This window comes from Pelobates fuscus, chromosome 8, assembly GCF_036172605.1.
Source record: "Pelobates fuscus isolate aPelFus1 chromosome 8, aPelFus1.pri, whole genome shotgun sequence".
Lineage (NCBI taxonomy): Eukaryota > Metazoa > Chordata > Amphibia > Anura > Pelobatidae > Pelobates > Pelobates fuscus.
In genome coordinates, this window is record NC_086324.1 from 65,701,416 (window position 1) to 65,729,224 (window position 27,809).

The following is a 27,809-nucleotide window of genomic DNA, read 5'->3' on the forward strand; positions in this document are numbered from 1 at the left end:
TCCTTACAGATAATCTTTAGTAACAATATGCTGTCTTGTACATGTCATAAATGACTAGGTGGTTGGACATTGGCCATAGGTAGGCAGTGAGAAAACAAAATTTTAATGCAAGACAGGAGACTTCATATTTACTTAACTTTCTTTAATGGTGACAGAGCCCCAACCTGCATTGATAGACTGTGATTCTTTCAACTACAAGCATTCTATACAGCTCAGAGAGGCAAACATTTGATATATATATATATATATATATATATATATATATATATATACACATATATATATATACACATACATACATACATATATATATATATATATATATATATATATATATATATATATATATATATATGATGAAATTTGAGATGCTGTGCATAGCTCAAGACCACACATATATAGGGGTATCTCAGTCCTCTATTTTGTGCTGCTGACCACGGGACCTAGAGCTCCAACCAAATATATGGCCAGGTGAGAACGAGACACTGGGGTATGCTGCTCCACCACAAAAAACTGCCACTCGTCAAGTCAAGTATAGAATATTTTTGACTAGGCATCCTCTGAATGCTGCCAAATCCTAATTCCTATTAAATAGCACACAACAGAGGTGCCTACCATCTGACAATGGATTGCTAAAGTGGAGGAGGCTTGCAACATGGAGACCCTCATGGCCTCTCTTAATGGACGTGCAGAGAAATGTGCACAGATCTGGACTTCATGGCAGGAATATATGGCCCAGCGATAAGAAGGAGCTGTCCATGAGACACAACACTTGAGACGCTGGATATCCTGTGGGGCTCAGCACAGGGGGACAAGACAGTTGGGGACTCTCCACCCCCCCCCTCTTTTTTCTATTCTTCTCCTCAGCAATAGCAATTCACATGCCTGCTTTTTGGCCTCAGTTTCGCCCCTTGGTGTTTTACCAAGCTTCTAAAGAAGGTCATGGCGATGGAAGTTGTTCCATTGTATACCTGGTCAACATCCTCCCTATGGCTCAGTATCCGGACATATTGAGGGGCGATGCTCTACTGATGATCCATCAATTACAGGATCTCAGATACGACATTAATGAGGCAAAGTCAGAGTTGACTCAATCATAGTCGGTGCAAATCCTGGGCTTCACGGTGGACTCTGTGAATGCGTTGCTAAGGCTCCCATCCTCCAAGGTCTAGGCTATGCGGAAAAAGATCAGACGACTGTTTCAACGACCTCATGTCACTCTATGAGATTTGGCATGGGCCATAGGTCTCCTGCCTCTATCCAGGCCAATTTCCATGGTCTTTTGAGCTATCGTGCCATGCAATGTTTGAAGGCGCAGAAGCCACAGAACTCCACCTCTTACAATCAGACTGTTTGCTTAACAGATGAGGTTTGTCTAGAGCTCCGTCGGTGGCCAACTCAAATGGAGGCATGGACCGGTAAGGCCATTTTTGGACTTCATCCTGGAATCAGACGCTAACACCTTGGGCTGGGGTGTGGCATGCGATCGAGTGGCCATGGGTGGCCTTTGGACTCTGGAAAAATGAACTCTTCACATAAAAAATGTCTGGAACTGATTTGCAATTTTTTATTTCACAAAAGACAAGGTGCACTGTGCACTAGTTCTTCGAAAGCAGAACTGTGCTACCTACACTGGCTGGGCAGTTCCTGGTCAAAGATTTTGATAAATCTTATGAAGGATCTGTACCACTACTGTCTGGACCGACATCTCTCCATCAGGGCGGAGTGCCTACCAGGTCAGGACAACCTTGTGGTGGTTTGGTTCTCCCGTCATTGAAGAGTCGCCAGTGACTGGTGCGTCCCATAAATATTCTGCCTCTTGGCGGGCCTCTTCATCTGGATCTACACCCTGTTCCAAATTATTATGCAAATTCTATTTAAGTGTCACAAAGATTAAATATTTTGTTTTTCAGTTTAACTCATGGCAATGTGTCTCAGGGCTCTTTTGATCACTGAAAACAATCTCGGACACCTGTGATAATTAGATTGCCAGGTGAGCCCAATTTAAGGAAAAACTACTAAAGGAGGGTGTTCCACATTATTAAGCAGTAGTGATGTCGCGAACATGAAATTTTCGGTTCGCAAACAGCGAACGGGAACTTCCGCAAACGTTCGCGAACCGGGCGAACCGCCATAGACTTCAATGGGCAGGCGAATTTTAAAACCCACAGGGACTGTTTCTGGCCACAAAAGTGATGGAAAAGTTGTTTCAAGGGGACTAACACCTTGACTGTGGCATGCCGGAGGGGGATCTATGGCAAAACTCCCATGGAAAATTACACAGTTGATGCAGAGTCTGGTTTTAATCCATAAAGGGCATAAATCACCTAACATTCCTAAATTGTTTGGAATAAAGTGCTTTAAAACATCAGGTATGATGTTGTATCGATCAGGTAGTGTAAGGGCTACGCCCGCTTTACAGTGACAGACCAAACACCCTGATTAACGCACCGCAAACAACCGCAAACAGTCCATTTGCACAACCGCAAACTCCCCATTTGCAAACTAGTCTAACTACTAATATAGTTGAAACATGCTACTTTTATTCATGCCATACAACCATGCAGGCCAGACTAACAAACATGCCAGGGCCAATCATAGTTAACCACCTCAGATAGTAACATGGCTCCCTCTATATACAGAGTAAACATGGCTCCCTCTATATACAGTGTAAACATGGCTCCTCTCTATATACAAAGTAACATGGCTTCCCTATATATACAGTGTAAACATGGCTCCCTCTATATACAGACTAACATGGCTCCCTCTATATACAGAGTAACATGGCTTTGCTCTATATACCGTGTAAACATGGCTCCCTCTATATACAGAATAACATGGCTCCCTCTATTTACAGTGTAAACATGGCTCCTCTCTATATACAGAGTAACATGGCTTCCCTCTATATACAGTGTAAACATGGCTCCTCTCTATATACAGAGTAACATGGCTTCCCTCTATATACCTTGTAAACATGGCTCCCTCTATATACAGAATAACATGGCTCCCTCTATATACAGAATAACATGGCTCCCTCTATATACAGAGTAACATGGCTTCCCTCTATATACAGTGTAAACATGGCTCCCTCTATATACAGAATAACATGGCTCCCTCTATATACAGAGTAACATGGCTTCCCTCTATATACTGTGTAAACATGGCTCCCTCTATATACAGAATAACATGGCTTCCTCTATATACAGTGTAAACATGGCTCCTCTCTATATACAGAGTAACATGGCTTCCCTCTATATACCTTGTAAACATGGCTCCCTCTATATACAGAATAACATGGCTCCCTATATATACAGAATAACATGGCTCCCTCTATATACAGAGTAACATGGCTTCCCTCTATATACAGTGTAAACATGGCTCCCTCTATATACAGAACAACATGGCTCCCTCTATATACAGAGTAACATGGCTTCCCTCTATATACTGTGTAAACATGGCTCCCTCTATATACAGAATAACATGGCTCCCTCTATATACAGTGTAAACATGGCTCCTCTCTATATACAGAGTAACATGGCTCCCCTCTATACAGGGGCGTACCTGGAGCATTTGGCACCTGGGGCGGATCTTTTATTTGGCACCCCCGTCCCCAACTTTGAAATGTAAACAACAACTGCAATTTGTTTAAATGTATGTTTATGCAGTGTGTGTATAGTGTGTACAGTGTGTGTATATTGTGTGTATAGTGTGTGTGTGTATAGTGTGTGTAAAGTGTGTGCAGTGTGTGTAGAGTGTGTGCAGTGTGTGTAGAGTGTGTGCAGTGTGTGCATAGTGTGTACAGTGTGTGCATAGTGTGTACAGTGTGTGTATAGTGTGTACAGTGTGTGTATAGTGTGTACAGTGTGTGTGTATATTGTGTGTATAGTGTGTGCAGTGTGTGCAGTGTGTATATTGTGTATATAGTGTGTATGCAGTGTGTGTATAGGGTGTATGCAGTGTGTGTATAGTGTATGCAGTGTGTATGCAGTGTGTGTGTATAGTGTATGCAGTGTGTGTGCAGTGTGTGCAGTGTGTGCAGTGTGTGTATAGTGTGTGCAGTGTGTGTATAGTGCGTGCAGTGTGTGTATAGAGTGTGCAGTGTGTGCATAGTGTATGCAGTGTGTGCATAGTGTATGCAGTGTGTGTAGTGTGTGTATAGTGTATGCAGTGTGTGCAGTGTGTATGCAGTGTGTGTAGAGTGTGTATAGTGTGTGCAGTGTGTGTGTAGTGTGTGCAGTGTGTGTATAGAGTGTGCAGTGTGTGCATAGTGTATGCAGTGTGTATAGTGTGTGCAGTGTGTATGCAGTGTGTGTATATTGCGTGCAGTGTGTATGCAGTGTGTGTAGTGTGTGTGTATAGTGTGTGCAGTGTGTGTATAGTGTATGCAGTGTGTATGCAGTGTGTGTAGAGTGTGCAGTGTGTATAGAGTGTGCAGTGTGTATGCAGTGTGTACAATATGTGTATAGTGTGTACAGTGTGTGTTTATAGTGTGTGCAGTGTGTGTATAGTGTGTATGCAGTGTGTGTATAGTGCGTATATAGTGTGTATGCAGTGTGTGTATAGTGTGTGCAGTGTGTGTATAGTTAGTGCAGTGTGTGTATAGTGTATGCAGTGTGTATGCAGTGTGTGTAGAGTGTGCATAGTGTATATAGTGTGTGCAGTGTGTGGGGGCCCTAAATGAAAATCCCCCCCTCCCCCATCAAAGGTGACTAGGGGCCCCCGAGCCCCTAGTCACACAACCAAATAAAAAAGCCCCTACCTACCCTAAAAAATAGTGAGGGGGGAATAAAATTACTACCCTGTAAAGTAAAATTCAACTTACTATTCAACGTCTTCTTTTTTCTAAAATCTTCATTTTTCAGCCCCAAAAAAGGCCAAATAAAAAGCCATCATACCCGTCGAACTTAAAAATAAAATAAAAAACCCGAGCGCAAAAAAAATGAATCCATTTTCACCCATGGAGGGCTCCGTGTCAGTGTTTATCAGGGATCCTTAGGATAGGTGTCAATCCATATCTGCCAAGTGACCCTTTGTAGGGGGAACAGTCCCTATTCTGCTCTGTGTCAGTGTCTGGAGGGAGTATCTGCAGTAACACAGAGTGTCTGGGGGAGTATCTGTAGTAGCACAGGGTGTCTGGAGAGAGTATCTGCACTAACACACGGTGTCTGGAAGGAGTATCTGCAGTAATACAGAGTGTCTGGGGGGAGTATCTGCTTGTAACATTTATATGCACTAAAAAAAAAAAAATGGTTGCAGCTTCAGAATTAATCTAAAATGGATGCTGTCCAGTAGGTGGGAGGGTCTGCTAGGGAGGGTGTGCTGCTGATTGGCTGTAATGTGTCTGCTGACTGTGAGGTACAGGGTCAAAGTTTACTCAATGATGATGAATAGGGGGCGGACCGAACACCGCATGTGTTCGCCCGCGGTGGTGGTCGCGAACATGCTATGTTCGCCAGGAACTATTCGCCAGCGAACCGTTCGGGACATCACTATTAAGCAGGGCACCATTTTCATTTTCATGCAATATGGGGAAGAAAAAGGATCTCTCTGCTGCCGAAAAGAGTGAAATAGTTCAATGCCTTGGACGAGGTATGAAAACATTATATATTATAATAATATTTCACGAAAACATAAGCGTGATCATCGCACTATTAAGAGATTTGTGGCCGATACAGAGCACAGATGGGTTTGTGCAGATAAAGGCACATTGAGGAAGATTTCTGCCAGATCCATGCATCGGATCAAGAGAGCAGCTGCTAAAATACCATTACATAGCAGCAAACAGATATTTGAAGCTGCTGGTGCCTCTGGAGTCCCACAGACATCAAGGTGTAGAGTCCTCCAGAGTCTTGCAACTGTGCATAAACCTTCTATTCGGCCACCACTAACCAATGTTCGCAAGCAGAAACGGCTGCATTGGGCAGAAAAATACATGAAGACTAATTTTCAAACAGTCCTGTTCACTGATGAGTGCCGTGCAACCCTGGATGGTCCAGATGGATGGAGTAGTGGATGGTTGGTGGACGGCCACCCTGTTCCAATAAGGCTGTGACGTCAGCAAGGCGGTGGTGGAGTCATGTTTTGGGCGGGAATTATGGGAAGAGAGCTGGTCGGCCCCCTTAGGGTCCCTGAAGGTGTAAAGATGACCTCTGCAAAGTATGATTCTGACTGACCACTTTCTTCCCTGGTACAGAAGGAAGAACTATGCTTTCCGTAATAAAATCATCTTCATGCATGACAATTCACCATCTCATGCTGCAAAGAATTCATCTGCATCAATGGCTGCTATGGGGATAAAAGGAGAGAAAGCCATGGTGTGGCTTCCATCCTCCACTGACCTCAATCCTATTGAGAACCTTTGGAGCACCCTCAAGCAAAAGGTCTGAGGGTGGGAGGCAGTTTACATCCAAACAGCAGCTCTGGGAGCAATTCTGACATCTTGCAAACAAATTCAAGCAGAAACTGTCCAAAAAGTCACAAGTTCAATGGATGCAAGACTTGTGAAACTGCTATCAAATAAGGGGTCCTATGTTAAAATGTAACATGACCTGTTAAAATGTTTAAAAAGTTAAAATGTTGTTATAAGTATGATTGTGTTTGCAGCATATGATTAATATGCTGCAAACACAACAAATGACAGTTTTCAGTTCTTTACAACCTATAAAGTGTTTTGAAACTTACTGTGCGTAATAATTTGGAACAGTGCATTGTACGTTTTTATGTTTAAAAAAATACTATTATCATTAGGAGGTTTGTTCAATAACATTTGAATTGTACTCTTAATAGTTGATAACATGAGAATTATGCTGACTGTTATTTACATAAATTATTTAGGTAAATGAGAAAAATATAATTTGCATAATAATTTGGAACAGGGTGTATTCACCTCTAAAGGTAATCCCGTCTGAAATGTCAACATTTGTCAGACATCAAGGTGTGTCAATCCTGCTTTTGACACCTTTATGGAGAGTCCAGCCATGGTTCCTGCTTCAGTTTGCATTGGCCTTATGATGATCCCCTGGTTCCTCCACAATCTCCATAACTCCTATTGGGTCTTGACGAGGTCCGCACACATTGGAGTCTTAGGAACGTCTGTCCCTGGTGGTCTGGATCCTGGAATGTGTCAGGCCTATCGTTAATGGCTTGGAACTCTGGAACTCCAGGGCTCTGAATACTAGAAAGACCTATTTTCTGGTGTGAGGGTCATGGTATAGCTGTTTTTTGGAAAAGGGTTCGGATCCCTTTACTGCTCCTATTGTGGCCATCTTGTATTTCCCTTTTCTTCTCACAATGGTCTATATTTGCTGAAGTGCCGAATTACGGAAGTGCCGAAGTGCTTCAGATTTCTAAAAAGTGGCAAAACAGGAGAGGGAGGGAAAATTATGGGAATGATGACAGGAATCTAACCCTAGGGGTAGGATTAGGAGTATGGTTAGGGGTAGGTTTTGGGGTAAGGTTAGGGGTAGAGGTAGGGTTAGGGTTAGGTGTAGGGTTAGGAGTAGGGGTAGGTTTAGGGTTAGATTCCTGTCATCATTCCCTTAATTTTCCCTCCCTCTCCTGTTTTGCCACTTTTCAGAAATCTGAAGCACTTCGAAAATTCAGCAATTTGGTTTGGTTCGGCACTTCGGAAATTCGGATATTTGGAAGCATTATTCCCTTAATTTTCCCTCCCTCTCCTTTTTTGCCACTTTTCAGAAATCTGAAGCACTTCGGCACTTTTGAAATTTGTCAATTCGGTTCGGTTCGGCACTTCCGAAAATGGGCACTTCGGTGATTCGGTTCGGTTCATCACTTCGGACATTCGGAAGCAATATTCCCTTTCCCCCGTTTTTTTGGCTCACATTCTATGTTTTTGTTTACCTTTTCAAACTGCGTAGGATGTTATTATAGTTTTAGTTTGGGGGTTTGTATTATGTCTTAATGCTATACTATGGTTTAATCTATTTATGACTATTTTTGTTACTTTTTACTTTAACACGTCTATCTGTTTTTCTTTTCGGTGTGAAAAAGGTTTCTGCAGGTTCTTATGGTTCCAGTTGCAATGTTTCGACTCCTTAGTTAATTTTCTACTCTCCTGCTATCAAAGGAAGAGGAAGTGGAAGGGTCCAGTTGAGTGTTTTACTTGCCTCTTCTGATTAGTTGTTTTTCTTAACCATGTTAACTGTTTCTTTGCTGCTGAAGGTGTCAGTAAAGAAGTTTAAGCAAATATTTGCCTCTTGTCTTTCATAAAATTGTGATTATTTCTTCAGCAACGCTAGAATAATTATACCAAATATGAAATATCACTCTATGCTTACAACCTAAACAATGGCGTATAATACCCTTAAATTGTTTTCCCTCTATCACTTCAAACACAGTGTAAAATAAAACAGGAGCCAAAAAGGAAAAATATATGCAAATGAACGCCACAATAAGTTATAAAAAAAAAACATAGAACCTGAATATATAAATATAAATATAGACAGATCAACATCTGAAAGAATAAAAAAAAAACATATATACTGTAGTATTATCAGCCAAAGGCATTGGTAGGGGTGATAGAAAACTCTCTAGATGGATGTACAGACACTCCTCACTTACCGACTGGGTGAGGAGTTAAGGGATTCCCTGCTCTGGTGCGTTCGTCTATGTTCATTGACACACATATAGTCTTTTTTCAAAGAGGAAGCAACAAGATTTAAAACAAATACCTCTTCTATAGTGGTATCTGAGATTCCATAGCAACCAATATGTAAATCACTTAGGCTGGTATCCAGCGCTCTGAGGAGAGATAAATAGGCTTCAGATATATCTGTATTAAAACGGGGCAAGGTGTACACAAGTTCACCAGCTACATCTTCTTTCAGGTTTGCCTCTGGGATATGTGACTGGATAAGTGCAGTCACTATTTCTGTATTGCACTGTCTTTCATCCTCTCGACTTGAAAACTGAAATTAAAACAATAAATCTAATTAATATTCATATTTTTAAGGGACTTAAAGGGACTCTATAGTCTACATATAAAAGCAAGAAAGACAGGTCCCCCAGCCTTCCTTCTTGCTTTTATATGAACTTACATTTAATTAAAAAAAAATTCGAGGTGTTTTTATATTAAAAACTTACCTCCGTTCCAGCGCCGAGCTCCCAGCCAGGCCGCGCCCCCTTTTTCGTCAAAATGACGAAATCGCGGGGCCCAATGGAGAGGGCGATGTGGTGCGCATGCGCGGCTTCGCGCTGCACCAATCGCGTTCTTCATAGAGCGGCATTGACAGCCGCCCTATGAAGAACCTGAGCGCTTTACCGCGCATGTGCGCGGAATGCGCGTTCGCGAGCTGAGCTGTCTGACTGACAGCTCAGCTCGCTTTCTAAAACTATATCAATAAGGGGGGACCTACTGTCCCCCCCCGGCCCCCACCCCTGAGCGGTGGGTGGGGGCCCTAAAATTCACAATAGGGGGGGGACCTACTGTCCCCCCCCCCCCGGCCCCCACCCCTGTGCGGCGGGTGGGGGCCCTAAAATAAAAAATAAGGGGGGGGACCTACTGCCCCCCCCCGGCCCCCACCCCTGAGCGGTGGGTGGGGGCCCTAAAATTATCAATAGGGGGGGACCTATTGTCCCCCCCCGGCCCCCACCCCTGAGCGGTGGGTGGGGGCCCTAAAATTCACAATAGGGAGGGGACCTACTGTCCCCCCCCGGCCCCCACCCCTGTGCGGCGGGTGGGGGCCCTAAAATTCACAATAAGGGGGGGGCCTACTGCCCCCCCCGGCCCCCACCCCTGAGCGGTGGGTGGGGGCCCTAAAATTATCAATAGGGGGGGGACCTATTGTCCCCCCCCGGCCCCCACCCCTGAGCGGTGGGTGGGGGCCCTAAAATTCACAATAGGGAGGGGACCTACTGTCCCCCCCCGGCCCCCACCCCTGTGCGGCGTGTGGGGGCCCTAAAATTATCAATAGGGGGGGACCTACTGTCCCCCCCTGGCCCCCACCCCTGTGCGGCGGGTGGGGGCCCTAAAATTCACAATAAGGGGGGGGGCCTACTGCCCCCCCCGGCCCCCACCCCTGAGCAGTGGGTGGGGGCCCTAAAATTATCAATAGGGGGGGGACCTATTGTTTCCCCCCGGCCCCCACCCCTGAGCGGTGGGTGGGGGCCCTAAAATTCACAATAGGGAGGGGACCTACTGTCCCCCCCGGCCCCCACCCCTGAGCGGTGGGTGGGGGCCCTAAAATTATCAATAGGGGGGGACCTATTGTCTCCCCCCGGCCCCCACCCCTGAGCGGTGGGTGGGGGCCCTAAATACAAAGGGGGTGGGGACCCTAGTTAACCCTCTCCCCCCCCCCCCAAAAAAAAAAAACTTATCTCCCTACCTACCCCCCTCACCCTTAAAATAATGAGGGGGGACCCTTTAACTAAAAACCTGTAAAGAAAAAAAAATAAGATAAAAACAACTTACCATTCGATGTTTTCTTTCTTCTAAAATCTTCTTTCTTCAGCCCCAAAAAAGGCCAAATAAAAATCCATAATAACCGACGCAATAAAAAAAAAAAAAAAAAAACCCGAGCGCAAAAAAAATAATCCATCTTCACCCATGGAGGGCTCCGCGCAGACTGAGCTCCGCAGGGCGGGGGAAGGCTTATAAAGCCTTGCCCCGCCCTGCAATTAGGCTAAGAACACTCTGATTGGTGGGTTTAAGCCAATCAGAGTGCTCTTTGTCATTTTACAAGCGTGGGAAAGTTCTTTGGAATTTTCCCACGCTTGTAAAATGACACAGAGCACTGTGATTGGATGGATTTCAAGCCATCCAATCACATTGCTCTGTGTCATTTTACAAGCGTGGGAAAATTCCAAAGAACTTTCCCACGCTTGTAAAATGACAAAGAGCACTCTGATTGGCTTAAACCCACCAATCAGAGTGTTCTTAGCCTAATTGCAGGGCGGGGCAAGGCTTTATAAGCCTTCCCCCGCCCTGCGGAGCTCAGTCTGCGCGGAGCCCTCCATGGGTGAAGATGGATTATTTTTTTTGCGCTCGGGTTTTTTTTTTTTTTTTTTATTGCGTCGGTTATTATGGATTTTTATTTGGCCTTTTTTGGGGCTGAAGAAAGAAGATTTTAGAAGAAAGAAAACATCGAATGGTAAGTTGTTTTTATCTTATTTTTTTTTTCTTTACAGGTTTTTAGTTAAAGGGTCCCCCCTCATTATTTTAAGGGTGAGGGGGGTAGGTAGGGAGATAAGTTGTTTTTTTTTGGGGGGGGGAGGGTTAACTAGGGTCCCCACCCCCTTTGTATTTAGGGCCCCCACCCACCGCTCAGGGGTGGGGGCCGGGGGGAGACAATAGGTCCCCCCCTATTGATAATTTTAGGGCCCCCACCCACCGCTCAGGGGTGGGGGCCGGGGGGGGCAGTAGGCCCCCCCCCTTATTGTGAATTTTAGGGCCCCCACCCGCCGCACAGGGGTGGGGGCCGGGGGGGGACAGTAGGTCCCCCCCCTATTGTGAATTTTAGGGCCCCCACCCACCGCTCAGGGGTGGGGGCCGGGGGGGGGGCAGTAGGCCCCCCCCCTATTGTGAATTTTAGGGCCCCCACCCACCGCTCAAGGGTGGGAGCTGGGGGGGGGCAGTAGGCCCCCCCCCTTATTGTGAATTTTAGGGCCCTCACCCGCCGCACAGGGGTGGGGGCCGGGGGGGGGCAGTATGTCCCCCCCTTATTTTTTATTTTAAGGCCCCCACCCGCCGCACAGGGGTGGGGGCCGGGGGGGGGGCAATAGGTCCCCCCTTATTGATAATTTTAGGGCCCCCACCCGCCGCACAGGGGTGGGGGCCGGGGGGGGGGGGGGAGGAGAGTAGGTCCCCCCCCCCCCCCTTCAACCACTATTGTGGCCAGACAGCATCCCTGTGGGTTCGGGCTTCAGCTGTCAGCTGAAGCCACGCCCACAGCAGTGCTGACAGGCTGTCAGCACACAAAGCGCGTTCACAGTGCTTTGTGTGCTGATAGCCCGTCTGATGCATTCACCCAGAATGCATCGGACGAGAGGCCTTTTTAGGGCCTCTGAACTCGGAAGTCCCTCTGGTGGCCGTCTGATTGACTGCAACAAGAGGTGTTCCAAGCTTCCAATGTAAACACTGCATTTTCTCAGAAAATACAGTGCTTACAAGAAAAAGGCTCCGGGTAGCTGTAGCACTCACCTAAACAACCTCATTAAGCTGAAGTTGTTCAGGTGACTATAGTGTCCCTTTAAACAAAAAGCAGCAAGTGGTTTGCCATTTTTGACATGTATAGGTATCATCATAACATTATGATCATGTACAGTTGTGCTCAAAAGTTTGCATACCCTGGCAGAAATTGTGAAATTTTGGCATTGATTTTGAAAATATGACTGACAGTGATCATATGAAGCTATTTATTATCACATAGTTGTTTGACTCCTTTTTAAATCATAATGATAACAGAAATCACCCAAATGGCCCTGATCAAAAGTTTACATACCCTTGAATGTTTTACCTTGTTACAGGCACACAAGGTGACGCACACAGGTTAAAATGGCAAATAAAAGTTATTTTTTTAAATTGCAATTAGTGTCTGTGTATGAATAGTCAATGAGTTTGTTAGCTCTCACATGGATGCACTGAGCAGGCGTGTCTTTAGAGGTGACACACGCCCATAACATCAGTGAGCAGGGGTGTACCTAGAGCATATGGCACCCGGGGCGGTTCCTAGTTTTGGCACCCTCCCCCCTGCACTTTAAAATGTAAAAAACACCCACAATTTTTTTAATGTATGTAGCATTGAGCAGTGCTTGCGTGTTTCAATGTAAGCATGCTTTTGTATGGAGTAAGTGTGAGTGAATGTATGGGTGTGTTTGTATGTAGTGTTGGCATTTTAATGCAGGCATGCTTTTGTGTGTAGTGTTGGCGAGATGCAGTGGTGTGGTTATATATAATGGTGATGTTTTAATACAGAGGTGTGTTTGTATGTAGTGTTTGCACTGGAATGCAGAGATGTGTTTGTGTGTAGTGTTGGCAAGATGCTGAGATGTATGTAGATATTTACAGACACACATTTACACACATGCAACTACACAGACACACATACAGATACACAATGCCATCCTCCTGTTTAGTACCTGCTGGCTGAGGCTGTTGGGAGTTGGGCTCTAGTTCTCTCCCAATCAGTGCCGCCCTCCATCCTGCGTGTCTCAGTGTTAGCTGGGAGGAAGTGACTGAATTTCACTTCCCCCAGGGCTGCCATTATATTATTATAGAAGCCTGGTCGCACCATTAAAGCACCACAGCGCACAACTGGGTCCCTGAAGTAGTGGTGACTCTAGGAACAATATATAGGGGAAGCACATAAACAGTGGGGGCTGGAAGCATTAATAATTTTCACTAGGTAATGGGGTAACGTGCTGCCATTGGCTGTCTGACGACAGCATGTTGTGCATGCTGGCATCAGACAACACATTTGCATAGAATTCACATCAGCCACCTAGATTTCTGGGATGGCTGACACCTTTTAACTTTGATCTTTGTTTTGCGGATAACTCCCCTATTTCTTATCCTTATGTGGGATTGCCATATTTAAGGACACCAAATAAGGGAGCTATCTGCTAAATAGCACCCTAATTTGGTATCTTTACATATGGAATCTCACATAAGGGCACCAATTTAGGGAATTCTCTACTAAACAGCTAAAAGATCAAAATTTAAAAAGCCTTTTTCTTAATTTTAATCTTTAGGTTGTTTAGTAGATAACTCACTTATTTGTTATCCTTATGTGGGATTGACATATTTAAGGACACCAAATTAGGGAGCTACCAATAAACATATACACAACCACAGATATACACACGCATTTAGTTATTAAGAGGTCCAACCAACCTCCCTACCTTACTCTGGGAGTGACAAGCGGTTGCTGCTGGGCTGGGATCTCTGTGCTCTTCCTTCACAGCTCACTTGCACGACCAGTAGTGATGCCGATGCCAGGATGACGTCATACCCCGGCTGCCGGCTTACTGCAGGGCGCACACAAACTCCTATATGGTCCATAAAAATGTTTAATCTCACTGCCTCCCAGTATATATCTGTCCTATCTGTCTGGGGGAATGTGACAACATGGATGTATATGTAAGTGGGTGAGTATTACTAGCAGGAGAAAGGTATATGGCAGGGTGGGACAGTGTGGTGGATACTATGACAGTGTGTGCCATTGCACACAGCGGATTGAAGGAGGTGACTGCAGGTGAGGTGGTGAGTATATGGTGTTTTATGTCACGGGTGGGAACAATGGGATTGGGTGTTATATGGAAGAGAGGATATTATGTCAAGGCAGGGGTGTATGGCAGGGTGTGTATTATGATACGGTGGAGGTATATAGCAGGGAGGGTATTATGGCAGTGTGGGTATTATATGACATGTTAAAGGGGTATATGCCAGGGTGGGTTTATAGCAGGGAGGGTATTATGACAAGGCAGGGGTGTATATGGCAGCGAGGGCAGGGGTGTTGAAATTTAAAAAACAACTACTTGTCCAGGGACTAAAGTGTTTGCCCAATCTACTTGTCTGCCATGACAATCTACTTGTCCTAATACAAATCATTATTGATAGTAATTTAGGAGACAGACCTGGTGTAGGGGTGATAGGGATGTAGTATGGGTAAGACACATAGTGTGGGGTGGGATAGGGATGGCAGAGTGAGGCGGGGACAGGTTGCAGAGCGTAGGAGGGAGGGGCTGACAGAGCGTGGGAGGGAGTGACAGGTAGCAGAGTGAGGGAAAGAGGGAGTGACAGGTGGCAGAGTGGGGGAAGGAGGGAGTGACAGGTGGCAGAGTGAGGGGGTGGCAGAGTGAGTGAGGGGATGAGAGGTGGCAGAGTGAGGGGATGACAGGTCGCAGAGTGAGGGGGTGGTTAGTGACAGAGTGACTGAGGGAGGGGGTGACAGGGTGACTGAGTGACTTAGGGAGGGGGTGACAGGGTGACTGAGGGAGGGGGTGACTGACAGATTGACTGAGGGAGGTGACTGGTGACTGAGGCTGGGTTACTGAGGGAGAGGGTGACAGGGTGACTGAGGGAGGGGGTGACTGGTGGCAGAGTGAGGGGGTGACTGGTGGCAGAGTGAGGGGATGACAGGTCGCAGAGTGAGGGGGTGGTTAGTGACAGAGTGACTGAGGGAGGGGGTGATGGTGACTGAGTGACTTAGGGAGGGGGTGACAGGGTGACTGAAGGAGGGGATGACTGACAGATTGACTGAGGGAGGTGACTGGTGACTGAGGCGGGGTGACTGAAGGAGAGGGTGACAGGGTGACTGAGGGAGGGGGTGACTGGTGGCAGAATGAGGGGGTAACTTGTGGCAGAGTGAGGGGGTAACAGAGTGACTGAGGGAGGGAGTGACTGGATGACAGAAGGAGGGGGTGACTGGTGACAGAGTGACTGAGGGAGGGGGTGACAGGGTGACTGAGGTAGGGGGTGACAGGGTGACTGAGGGAGGGGGTGACAGGGTGACTGAGGGAGGGGATGACAGAGTGACTGGGGGGTGACAGGGTGACTGAGGGGGGTGACAGAGTGACTGAGGGAGGGGGTGACAGGGTGAGGGGGGGTGACAGGGTGACTGAGGGGGGTGACAGGGTGACAGAGAGGGGGTGACAGGGTGACAGAGAGGGGGTGAGAGGGTGACTAGGAGAGGGGGTGACAGGGTGAGGGGGTGTGACAGGGTGACTGAGGGGGGGTAACAGACACACGGACACCCGTGAACAAATGTGAAAATATGTAAAATATATAAAAACACAAAAAACTTAACTTATAGGCACACGACTTCCCAAGGTTATCTCCCAGCTGATAACCATATAACAAGGTATGTATGATAGATAGGATATTTTGGGATTCTGTAAGTGTACCTATAATAGAGGACAAAACATAGTGCAAATATTGCTTTAAAATTAAAATGAAGCTTCCAATGATTAGAATGCACTCACATATTCCAGGATAAATAAAGCGTGTTATAGGTGCCTCCCCTTGGTGGAAGAGAAAAAGGGGGGTGTGTTCCTTTAAAAGCTCCCTCCTCGAGTGATAGCCAATGGGGTATCCGGGTCAGCTAGAAGATTCACAGACAGCAGACCAAACGGAGTACTTAAATGGCAATTTATTCACTTGTAGAAAGGTGTATGATAAAAATCATAAAAACAAATTGAGATAACGATGCTGGTCCTACGCGTTTCGTCCTTGTACAAAAGGACTTCCTCAGGGACCTCTTTCAATGATCAATAATCAAACAGGTACATAAAATCACAGCAGCATCCTAAACATACTAACAATAAAACAACTTATATAGGGCTAGTCCCTTGGAGTCATTGGTGGAATAGTGGGTGTCTTCAAATCCTGCAGTTCTAATTCGTCAGGGTATTCTCCTTCAGGTGTATTTACACCTGAAGGAGAATACCCTGACGAATTAGAACTGCAGGATTTGAAGACACCCACTATTCCACCAATGACTCCAAGGGACTAGCCCTATATAAGTTGTTTTATTGTTAGTATGTTTAGGATGCTGCTGTGATTTTATGTACCTGTTTGATTATTGATCATTGAAAGAGGTCCCTGAGGAAGTCCTTTTGTACAAGGACGAAACGCGTAGGACCAGCATCGTTATCTCAATTTGTTTTTATGATTTTTATCATACACCTTTCTACAAGTGAATAAATTGCCATTTAAGTACTCCGTTTGGTCTGCTGTCTGTGAATCTTCTAGCTGACCCGGATACCCCATTGGCTATCACTCGAGGAGGGAGCTTTTAAAGGAACACACCCCCCTTTTTCTCTTCCACCAAGGGGAGGCACCTATAACACGCTTTATTTATTCTGGAATATGTGAGTGCATTCTAATCATTGGAAGCTTCATTTTAATTTTAAAGCAATATTTGCACTATGTTTTGTCCTCTATTATAGGTACACTTACAGAATCCCAAAATATCCTATCTATCATACATGACTGAGGGGGGGTGACTGGTGATAGGGTGACTGAGTGGGGGGGTGACAGGGTGACTGAGGGAGGGGGTAAGAGGGTGACTGAGGGGTGGTGACAGGGTGAGGGGGGGTGAGAGGGTGACTGAGGGAGGGGGTGAGAGGGTGACTGAGGGGTGGTGACAGGGTGAGGGGGTGACTGAGTGGGGGGTGACAGGGTGACTGAGGGAGGGGGTGAGAGGGTGACTGAGGGGTGGTGACAGGGTGAGGGGGGGTGAGAGGGTGACTGAGGGAGGGGGTGAGAGGGTGACTGAGGGGTGGTGACAGGGTGAGTGGGGGTGAGAGGGTGACTGGGGGGGGTGACAGGGTGACTGAGGGAGGGGGTGAGAGGGTGACTGAGGGAGGGGGTGACAGGGTGACTGAGTGGGGGGGTGACAGGGTGACTGAGGGAGGGGGCAGGGCCGGCGCCACCTGTAAGGCGACCTAGGCAGCCGCCTAGGGCGCAACTTACTAGGGGGTGCCGGATCCCTGTCCCCGGTGCGCCTCCTCATGCTGCGCCGCCTGAGCGCTTTAGCAAGCCCCAGGCGGCGCAGCACTGCTGCACGGAGGGCGGCCGGGTTTGAGTGACCGGCAGGAGGGAAGCGCAGAGCGCTCCCTCCTGCCGGTCTCCATGTAGCGTGGCCGGGCAGCGCGGAACGGGGACAGGAACCTTTGTTTCCTGTACCCGGCCGCCGGCGGAATGACAGGAAGTGCTCACTCAGTGAGCATTTCCTGTCATTCCGCCGGCGGCCGGGTACAGGAAACAATGGTTCCTGTCCCGCGTTCCGCGCCGCCCGGCCACGCTACATGGGCAGGAGGGGAGGGTAAGGACCACTAAGGGGGGAGGGGGTGTTAAGGACTACTAAGGGGGGGGGGTGTTAAGGACCACTAAGGGAGGGAGGGAGGGTTTAAGGACCACTAAGGGAGGGGGGGAGGGTATAAGGACCACTAAGGGAGGGGGGAGGGTATAAGGACCACTAAGGGAGGGGGGGGTGTATAAGGACCACTAAGGGGGGGGGGGTATAAGGACCACTAAGGGAGGGGGGGGTATAAGGACCACTAAGGGAGGGGGGGGAGGGTATAAGGACCACTAAGGGAGGGGGGTATAAGGACCACTAAGGGAGGGGGGGTATAAGGACCACTAAGGGAGGGGGGTATAAGGACCACTAAGGGAGGGGGGGGGGTATAAGGACCACTAAGGGAGGGGGGTATAAGGACCACTAGGGGAGGGGGGTATAAGGACCACTGGGGGAGGGTATAAGGACCACTAAGGGAGGGAGGGGGTATAAGGACCACTAAGGGAGGGGGGGAGGGTATAAGGATTACTAAGGGAGGGAGGGAGGGTATAAGGACCACTAAGGGAGGGGGGGAGGGTATAAGGACCACTAAGGGAGGGGGGGTATAAGGACCACTACGGGGGGGGGTATAAGGACCACTAAGGGAGGGGGGGGTATAAGGACCACTAGGGGGGGGGGGTATAAGGACCACTAGGGGAGGGGGGGTATAAGGACCACTAGGGGAGGGATGGGGGGGTATAAGGACCACTAGGGGAGGGATGGTTGGGATAAGGACCACTAGGGGAGGGATGGTTGGGATAAGGACCACTATGGGAGGGGGGGATAAGGAGCACTATGGGAGGAGGGGGATAAGGAGCACTATGGGAGGGGGGGGGATAAGGAGCACTATGGGAGGGGGGGATAAGGAGCACTATAGGAGGGAGGGGGGGATAAGGACCCTATCCTACCCCACAAACCCTCTCTTTTACACTACACACATACACAATGCATCCCCCCCACACACACAGAAACAAACAATGCATTCCTACTCACACACAGACACACCCGAAACACACAATTCATCCCTTACGTTCTCTTACATAATTAATGCACCCCTTACAGACACACACTGCATTCAATTACATACACAGAAACAAACCTTGCACCCCTTACACACACACACCCAGAAACATACAATGCATTCCTTACAAGCAAAAACACACTACATCCCCTATAAACACACTACATCCCTTACACAAATTGCACACATAAAACATCCCCAACTCACGGATGGGCCATGTAGGTGGATTTATGGGTGGGCATTGTAGGCGTATGCCCCCTGGGGGCCCAGACCTTGAGCTGTGTAAGGGGCCCTAAAAAATGGAGCTGCTTCCTGTTCGTTAATTGTTGTGAGCACTGTTAAAAACAGTCTCTAGAGAGCCTCTTCTACACCAGACCTGTGGAGCCAGACTGAGCCCATCATCAGCCTCTTGTCCTCATCTGGTGGTAAGTAGGCAATCCAATATATTATTAGTGGCACTAATCTCTAATTTACCTCACATTAAATGGATACTATAGTCACCAGAAGCACTACAGCATAATGTAGTGGTTCTGGTGTCTATAGCCTGTGCCTGTAGGCTTTCTAATGTAAACACACTGTCTTTTCAGATAAGACACTTTGTGAAGACTGGCGTTGGCCCATATGGCAGAGCATATGGGCGGGGCATTGTGATGTCACATGGTGGGCTGGACATATGGGGGGGCGGCAAAATTTTTTTGCCTAGGGCGGCAAAAATCCTTGCACCGGCCCTGGGAGGGGGTGAGGGTGAATTTACAATAATATTATCTTACCATGATTCAGGGGCTGTCTCTTTCCATCCCAGCTCAGGCAGTGCAGGAGGTGCAGGCAGAGTGGCCGCAGGGGAGAAACCTGGCAGAATACACACTCTGCGCCCCCTGCTGGCACACTCCATAACAACCTCCCTGGAGCTCAGTGATGACTCAGAACACAGGCTGGGAATCCCCTCCCTGTGCTCTGACTCACTCACTGAGTGCTGGAGCCGCGAGGGAAAGGATTGTTAATGCGACCAGCAGGAGGTACAGAGTGTGGCACCCCCCTACTAAATGGCACCCGGGGCGGACCGCCCCACCCCCCTTAGTACGCCACTGTCAGTGAGTCACCACCATGCTTCACAGTGGGCATGGTATTATTTTCACTATAGGCCTTGTTAACCCCTCTCCAAACATAGCGCTTATGGTTGTGAACGTAAGGCTCTATTTTGGTCTTGTCACTACAGCATGGAAATGAACCTAAGCAAGTGGTTACAGCAGAAAAAGATTAAGGTTTTGGAGCAGCCATCACAGTCTCCTGACCTTAATATCACCGAGCCACTCTGGGGATATCTAAAACGTGCAGTTCAAGCAAGATGACCAAAGACTTTGCATGAACTGGAGACCTTTTACCAAGATAAATGGGCAGCTATACCACCTTCAAAAATTGTAATAGAAAACTATTACAAAAGACTGCACACTGTGATTTATGCTAAAGGGGGCAATACACAGTATGGACAAAGGGTATGAACTTTTGAACAGGGGTCATTTCATTTTTTCTTTGTTGCCATGTTTTGTTTTAAGATTATGACATTCTGTTATAACCATATTTGACTATGAATCCCATAAATAATAAAAGAAATGTGTTTTGCCTGTTCACTCATTTTTTTCTTTAAAAATGGTACACATATTACCAATTCGCCAAGGGTATGCAAACTTTTGAGCACAATTGTATCATGTATTTAATGTTATACTTTCCATGTGAGTCTTTTGCCTTGTATTTATTTTATTAAAATGTATATATTTTTTTGTAGAATGCCAGAAGCATTCATCTAATTATTTTCTGGCATTCTACTTGCTATATCAGTGGTTTTCATTGTTTCTCTAACTGAATATCACATGCAGCAGATTTTTGCAGGTAAATATCCCTAATTTCCACCTTTCATTTAACAAGTACCCTTAAATGAAAAACTCCAAGCACCATAACAACTACAGTGCACAGTAGTGGTTAAAGTGATAGGATTGCCCCCATCCCCAATGTAACAAGTGAAATTATTTGGTAACAGTTTGACTTCTTACCTGGGGTCTGCTGGATGCCGCTGGTTGCATCCTCTCTGCTGGAAGCTCTCTGCTTTCAGCTCTGAATTAAGCTTGGCAGTGTGCGACCAAGCTTAGAAGGGATAATGGAAGCTTGTAGCAAGAGACAAAAGCAGGGAATTGTGCCCAGTGGAGCCTAGGTAGGAAGTCAAACTGCTATAAAGTCAAACCATTAGTAAATAGTTTGATAACTTACATAAGGGGGAAAAAGAGCTTGGAGTGTTCTTTTAATGTTAATATTATCTTTACATGCCCTTCACTTGACTTCTATGGGTAAAACAAAATAATAAAGCAATTTACCTTTTTGGTGAGAGTAAGATGGTAGCCAGTTCCAAATTTCTCCTTAAGATAAAATGGAGATCCACAACACCTCAGTCTTCCCTGCTCAAGGAAAGCAATTCGATCACTCAAGATTTCTGCCTCGTCCAAGTGGTGAGTAGATAAAATTATTGTTTTGTCTGGAATAATATAATGTAATTTACAGAAACCCAATGTTAAATTCATAATAAATGTCCTACAATGAAATATAAGCTTTCACTGCATCTCTGTGGATGTGGATCATACTGCAGTTTCTATAGCTCTATATATATCTCTGTGAATGTCAATTATGATTCTCACTGAGTTTGTGTTTCTTACCAATCTTGTTTCTGGAAATAACTTCCCAGATAGCACGCCTTGAGCACGGGTCTACACCTGTGGTGGGTTCATCTAAGATAACAACTTTGGATCCACCAATCAGAGCTATAGAAATGGACAGCTTTCTCCTCATCCCACCAGATAAGGCCTTTACTCGCTTGTGACGATGATTATACAGGTCAGTGTCTTTCAAGATCCTGCAAAAACATAATGCACGTCATACACCCATTAAATCATACAATCAAAATCTTGTATACACAATTTTCATATATTCTTCTCTCTAGTATATATATGTAATATACCGTATATACTCAAGTATAAGACAAGTTTTTCGGCACATTTTTTGTGCTGAAAAAGCAGCACTCGTGTTATACTCGAGTCAAGGTCTGTATTGTGGCAACTTACATTGCCATAATACAGACTAGGACCGTCGGGCTCATTACAAGAGGCTCCTGTCAGCTCCCTTCACCTCCGTGCAGCTCCCCTGTCAGCTCCGTTCTGCTCACAGTGTAAGTCCCGCGACACCCGCGGCTGTCAGAGCGTTGCCACAGCCTCGTCCTCTCCTCAGGAGATGTGGAGGAGGCCGTAGGAGGGCAACAACCCAGCAGCAGGACCACTACCTCCGCTTTTGTGCAAGGAGGAACAGGAGGAGCACTGCCAGAGCCCTGCAAAATGACCTCCAGCAGGCCACAAATGTGCATGTGTCTGCTCAAACGGTCAGAAACAGACTCCATGAGGGTGGTATGAGGGCCTGACGTCCACAGGTGGGGGTTGTGCTTACAGCCCAACACCGTGTAGGACGTTTGGCATTTGCCAGAGAACACCAAGATTGGCAAATTCGCCACTGTCGCCCTGTGCTCTTCACAGATGAAAGCAGGTTCACACTGAGCACATGTGACAGACGTGACAGAGTCTGGAGACGCCGTGGAGAACGTTCTGCTGCGTGCAATATCCTCCAGCATGACCGGTTTGGCATTGGGTCAGTAATGGTGTGGGTGGCATTTCTTTGGGGGGCCGCACAGCCCTCCATGTGCTCGCCAGTGGTAGCCTGACTGCCATTAGGTACCTAAATAAGATTCTCAGACACCTTGTGAGACCATATGCTTGTGCGGTTGGCCCTGGGTTCCTCCTAATGCAAGAAAATGCTAGACCTCATGTGGCTGGAGTGTGTCAGCAGTTCCTGCAAGACGAAGGCATTGATGCTATGGACTGGCCCCAGACCTGAATCCAGTTGAGCACATCTGGGACATCATGTCTTGCTCCATCCACCAAGGTCACGTTGCACCACAGACTGTCCAGGAGTTGACAGATGCTTTAGTCCAGGTCTGGGAGGAGATCCCTCAGGAGACCATCCGCCACCTCATCAAGAGTGGAGCAAGTGGAGGCCACATACACTACTGAGCCTCATTTTGACTTGTTTTAAGGACATTACATCAAAGTTGGATCAGCCTGCAGTGTGTTTTTCCACTTTAATTTTGAGTGTGACTCCAAATCCAGACCTCCATGGGTTGAAAATGTGATTTCCATTTTTTTATTTTTGTGTGATTTTGTTGTCAGCACATTCAACTATGTAAAGAACAATGTATTTCAGAAGAATATTTAATTCATTCAGATCTAGAAACATAGAAACATAGAATGTGACGGCAGATAAGAACCATTCAGGCCATCTAGTCTGCCCAATTTTCTAAATACTTTCATTAGTCTCTGGCCTTATCTTATAGTTAGGCTAGCCTTATGCCTATCCCACGCATGCTTAAACTCCTTTACTGTGTTAACCTCTACCACTTCACCCAGAAGTCTATTCCATGCATCCACTACCCTCTCAGTAAAGTAATACTTCCTGATATTATTTTTAAACCTTCGTCCCTCTAATTTAAGACTATGTCCTCTTGTTGTGGTAGTTTTTCTTCTTTTAAATATGGTCTCCTCCTTTACTGTGTTGATTCCCTTTATGTATTTAAATGTTTCTATCATATCCCCCCTGTCTCGTCTTTACTCCAAGCTATGCATGTTAAGATCCTTTAACCTTTCCTGGTAAGTTTTATCCTGCAATCCATGAACCAGTTTAGTAGCCCTTCTCTAAACTCTCTCTAAGGTATCAATATCCTTCTGAAGATACGGTCTCCAGTACTGCGTACAATACTCCAAGTGAGGTCTCACCAGTGTTCTGTACAATGGCATGAGCACTTCCCTCTTTCTACTGCTAATACCTCTCCCTATACAACCAAGCATTCTGCTAGCATTTCCTGCTGCTCTATTACATTGTCTGCCTACCTTTAAGTCATCAGAAATAATCACCCCTAAATCCCTTTCCTCAGATGTTGAGGTTAGGACTCTATCAAATATTCTGTACTCTGCCCTTGGGTTTTTACGTCCAAGATGCATTATCTTGCACTTATCCCCATTAAATGTCAGTTGCCACGGCGGAGCCTAGCTTCCAGGCTGAGCAGACGTGCAGGACCCAAGCTCCTGACCAAAACTGCTGTTTTGGGGGGAAAAACCCCAGAAATCCGGCACGTCCACTCTCTGGAGGAGAATAAGCGAGGAGGGGATACCCGGGGGAACCCTTCGACACCCGAAGCAAGCCTGACACTAGCCGGGAACCCTAGAAACCTGCTGAGGCCTACCAGGGATCGAAGCGTGGAGAGGCTTCCGCTCTCCTCGCTAGAGACCAGGCTCACAGACACCTCAATCCTCCTACCCCCCCCCCTCTTTGGACCGGTGGGGGATATCCCGGTCCGCACAGTGCGCTGAAACGAGCACCACAACGCCCGAACCAGGAGGCCGCACCGGGAAAAACTTGGTGAGCCACGAGACACCCTCAGGCACTTCATCACCCCACACGACTGCAGGATCTCCAAAGATGGCAACAGTGCCCTTACCTCATGAGCACAAGCAGCCCTGGTGTGTACAGCAGAGCTATGAGGAGCAATCATTAAAGCGACTGGACGAAATCTTTAACCGTTTCTGGGCAGCAATAGAGGCAGGCACAGCACCATCCCCAACCCAGCAGCAAGTAAGAGGTCAAGATGGAAGTAATCGGAGGGGGAATGGGACACCCGCAAACCCGCAAGAGGAGGGTGAGCTGGGAAGGAATTCCAAACTCCCACGAGGGATCCCCACAGCTAACATACCTCACAACATGGCCACTCACCTTCATAGGCCGAGAGCCACACGAGGCTCAGCCTCACAGCTTCACCCACAGGCGCGGAGGATCACTCGCCGGCGGCTGCCCGCATCCCACAGATCCCCTGCATACCCCAGGCGGCGGAAGGATAAGGTGATCAAGAGAACCAGAACCCAGATGCAAGCTCTCACACAGACCTGGGGCCGGAAGAGCACTGCGCCCTGGCGGGGATATGCCGACCTCCACCTGAACTTGCTGAGCTACATGAACTCCCTACAAGACTCTCTAGTGGCAACGGTAAGCCCCCAAGCCCTACGCTTTGCTTCCAGGCCTTAGGCATAGGCTGACTGCTCGCCTATATTTCTGGGCTGTCCTGCCACACACACCCTGAGACTTAACAGCATGATGTCGTGGCTACAGGTTCCCATATAACTCTTGCGGCTACTTTAAATTGGCCTGGCAGCGACCCCTCCATAACCACTTTTTGCCGTATATCCCACTGTTCTAACCTGTTATTAATACAAGTAATGAGGTACTGCTAATCGTTACCTACCTAGCTATGCCTATATATATATATATATATATATATATATATATATATATTGTATCTTGAATTCGTCACTGCATGTAATGTCCTTTCTATTACCTCAATATTCATAGCATGATTACTTTTCGTTACACTGTAGCCAGATACTGCTTTGTCTTAAATGTGTTCCTGCAATCTCTACCATAGCATAGGCGACCCTGCAATGTTAAGCATCCAATAATTTTAATCTACTTCATTTTATATCACTCACCTGTTCCAACTGTTTAGTTAAGCATGTTAAATATAAAAATTGTGCAACTTATCATGCCACTGTTTAACTTGTATGAAAACTGAAATACGCTGGTGTGGCGCTTATTGAATTATTGTAACCACCTGCACAAACAAAAATAAAGAATTTAAAAAAAAAAAATGTCAGTTTCCACAACTCTGACCATTTTTCTACTTTACCTAAATCATTAGCCATTTGGCTTATCCCTCCTGGAACATCAACATTACATATCTTAGTATCATCAGCAAAAAGACATACCTTACCATCAAGACCTTCTGCGATATCACTAATAAAAATATTAAAGAGAATGGGTCCAAGTACAGATCCCTGAAGTACCCCACTGGTGACAAGCCCAAGCTTCGAATATACTCTATTGACTACAACCCTCTGTTGCCTGTCACTCAGCCACTGCCTCACCCATTCAACAATATTGGAATCCAAACTTAAAGATTGCAGTTTATTGATAAGCCTTCTTTGTGCAACAGTGTCAAAAGCCTTACTGAAATCTAGGTAAGCACCTTCTGTCCTTGTTTTGGGGGACAATTGGATTTATGTTTTATCACCCTTTTGCCTCCCCCCCCCCCCCCCCTCCTAGTTTAAATACATCCTAGCAAAAAAAATCTAGGATGTGTTATGTTTGTGTTCTCTTTATTTTTTTGAGCAGTGTACTATAGTTCTATATATCTTGTTTTTGTAGAATGCCTGTAATAACACAAACTATATAGCTTTCTATATATATGTAAAATATCTATATACACACATACTACATGGCCTTCTCTATATGTAACTTTCTCCTATCTGTAATAACCCAAATTAGATTGGCTTTCTCTATATGTAAAATGTTCCTATTTGGAATAATCCAAATGATATGGCTTTCTCTATAAGTAAAATGCTCCTAGTTGGAAAAACCCAAATTATATGGCTTTTTCTATATGTAAAATGCTCCTATCTGTAATAACCCAAATTATATGACTTTCTCTATATGTAAAATGCTCCTATCTGTAATAACCCAAATTATATGACTTTCTCTATATGTAAAATGCTCCTATCTGTAATAACACAGACTGTATAACTCTCTCTAAACGTAATAGGCTCCCATCTATATATACACAGACTATATGCCTCATTAATGTCTAATGTAATTCAGTTAGGTAATAAAGCTTGCATTATAATGTAATTCAGTTATAGTGCAAGCTTTATTGGTTATATAAATTATATTAGAGGGCACGCTTTATTGGTTATCTTAATTACATTAGAGTGCAAGCTGTATTGTATAATTTAATCAGATTAGAATACAAGCTTTGTTGTCCAAACAAATGTGCTGCCCTAAAGAGGGGCACTTGAGAATTCTGTCATAGTGTGTCAGTAACATTGCTTCTGGAAATTAATATGTTCTGAGAGTTGGACATTACACCGCTACTTGAGTTAGTTGCTGATTATACCTTTGTTTGTAAACTTATTGAAATGTGTAAGAGTTAAGTGTTTTTTGTTTTCCTTTCTTCTAAATGTTGGTTTGTGTTAACCGTATCCTATCCTGGAATTGTAATTTGTTATTGATCCCCATAATACACTGAATAATTGCATAATTGCACTAAGGATTCTGTATGATCTGGTACAAGAGGAGAACCCACAGGGGGCAATGGGGGGGGGGGGGGTAGCAACATGAGTTACCGCACCGGGTGACACTAACCCTATTGGCCCCCACCCATCTCCACAACCTCAACTCACTTCTGAGCTGAATGCCGCTCTCACCTGGTATATCATTGGCAAGATATACCAAGTTTATGCATTTATAGCTGATTGCCATGATGTAGCAAGTGGCACTGTCAAGCTGTTTGGGTGTAAATATGGCATTGCTAAGCTGGTTGGGGGAAAATATTGCATTGTAAAGTTGTTTTGTGACAAAGATGGTACTTGAAAGAGGTTTGATGGCAAATATTACTTTCATAAGCTGTTTGAGGACAGAGATGAGGAGCCTAAAGAAGAAGAGGTGGGACCAAAATAGGGAGAGGTGTGGCCCTCAAAGGAAGGGATGGGGAATATTTAGATTGGAAGGGGGGTGCATAAGTTTAGGCATGCCTAGGGCAGCACAAAATACACCACTGGATATATGTCTGTGATGAAAGCAACTTCGCCACTGGTTCTTGAAGGGGCATACTTGCCAGCCTCCTACGCTGTGACTATGGCCACTGTGATAACACTTGGCCTTTTTGGATTTTTATGGCCACAGTTCGAACTTCAAACTCCCAAACAGTCGAAGTGGCCGCCATTCGACATTCGAACACGGTTGTGGGGTCTGCGGCGGTTGTGGGGTCTGCAGTGCTTATGGTGTCAGGAGGAGTGCTCGGA

At 46.2% G+C, this 27,809-nt stretch overlaps 1 protein-coding gene across 1 annotated transcript in view; it reads right to left on the reverse strand.

The window, feature by feature from the left end:
- ABCA12 (ATP binding cassette subfamily A member 12) overlaps positions 1–27,809 on the reverse strand; it is a 154,841-nt gene that overhangs the window by 103,656 nt on the left and 23,376 nt on the right. The window contains exons 10-12 of the mRNA XM_063429419.1: positions 21,519–21,715; positions 21,183–21,340; positions 8,691–8,927 (exon numbers count right to left, since the gene is read on the reverse strand). Coding sequence (XP_063285489.1) covers positions 8,691–8,927; positions 21,183–21,340; positions 21,519–21,715 — 592 coding nt within the window. The remainder of the gene's footprint in view (positions 1–8,690; positions 8,928–21,182; positions 21,341–21,518; positions 21,716–27,809) is intronic.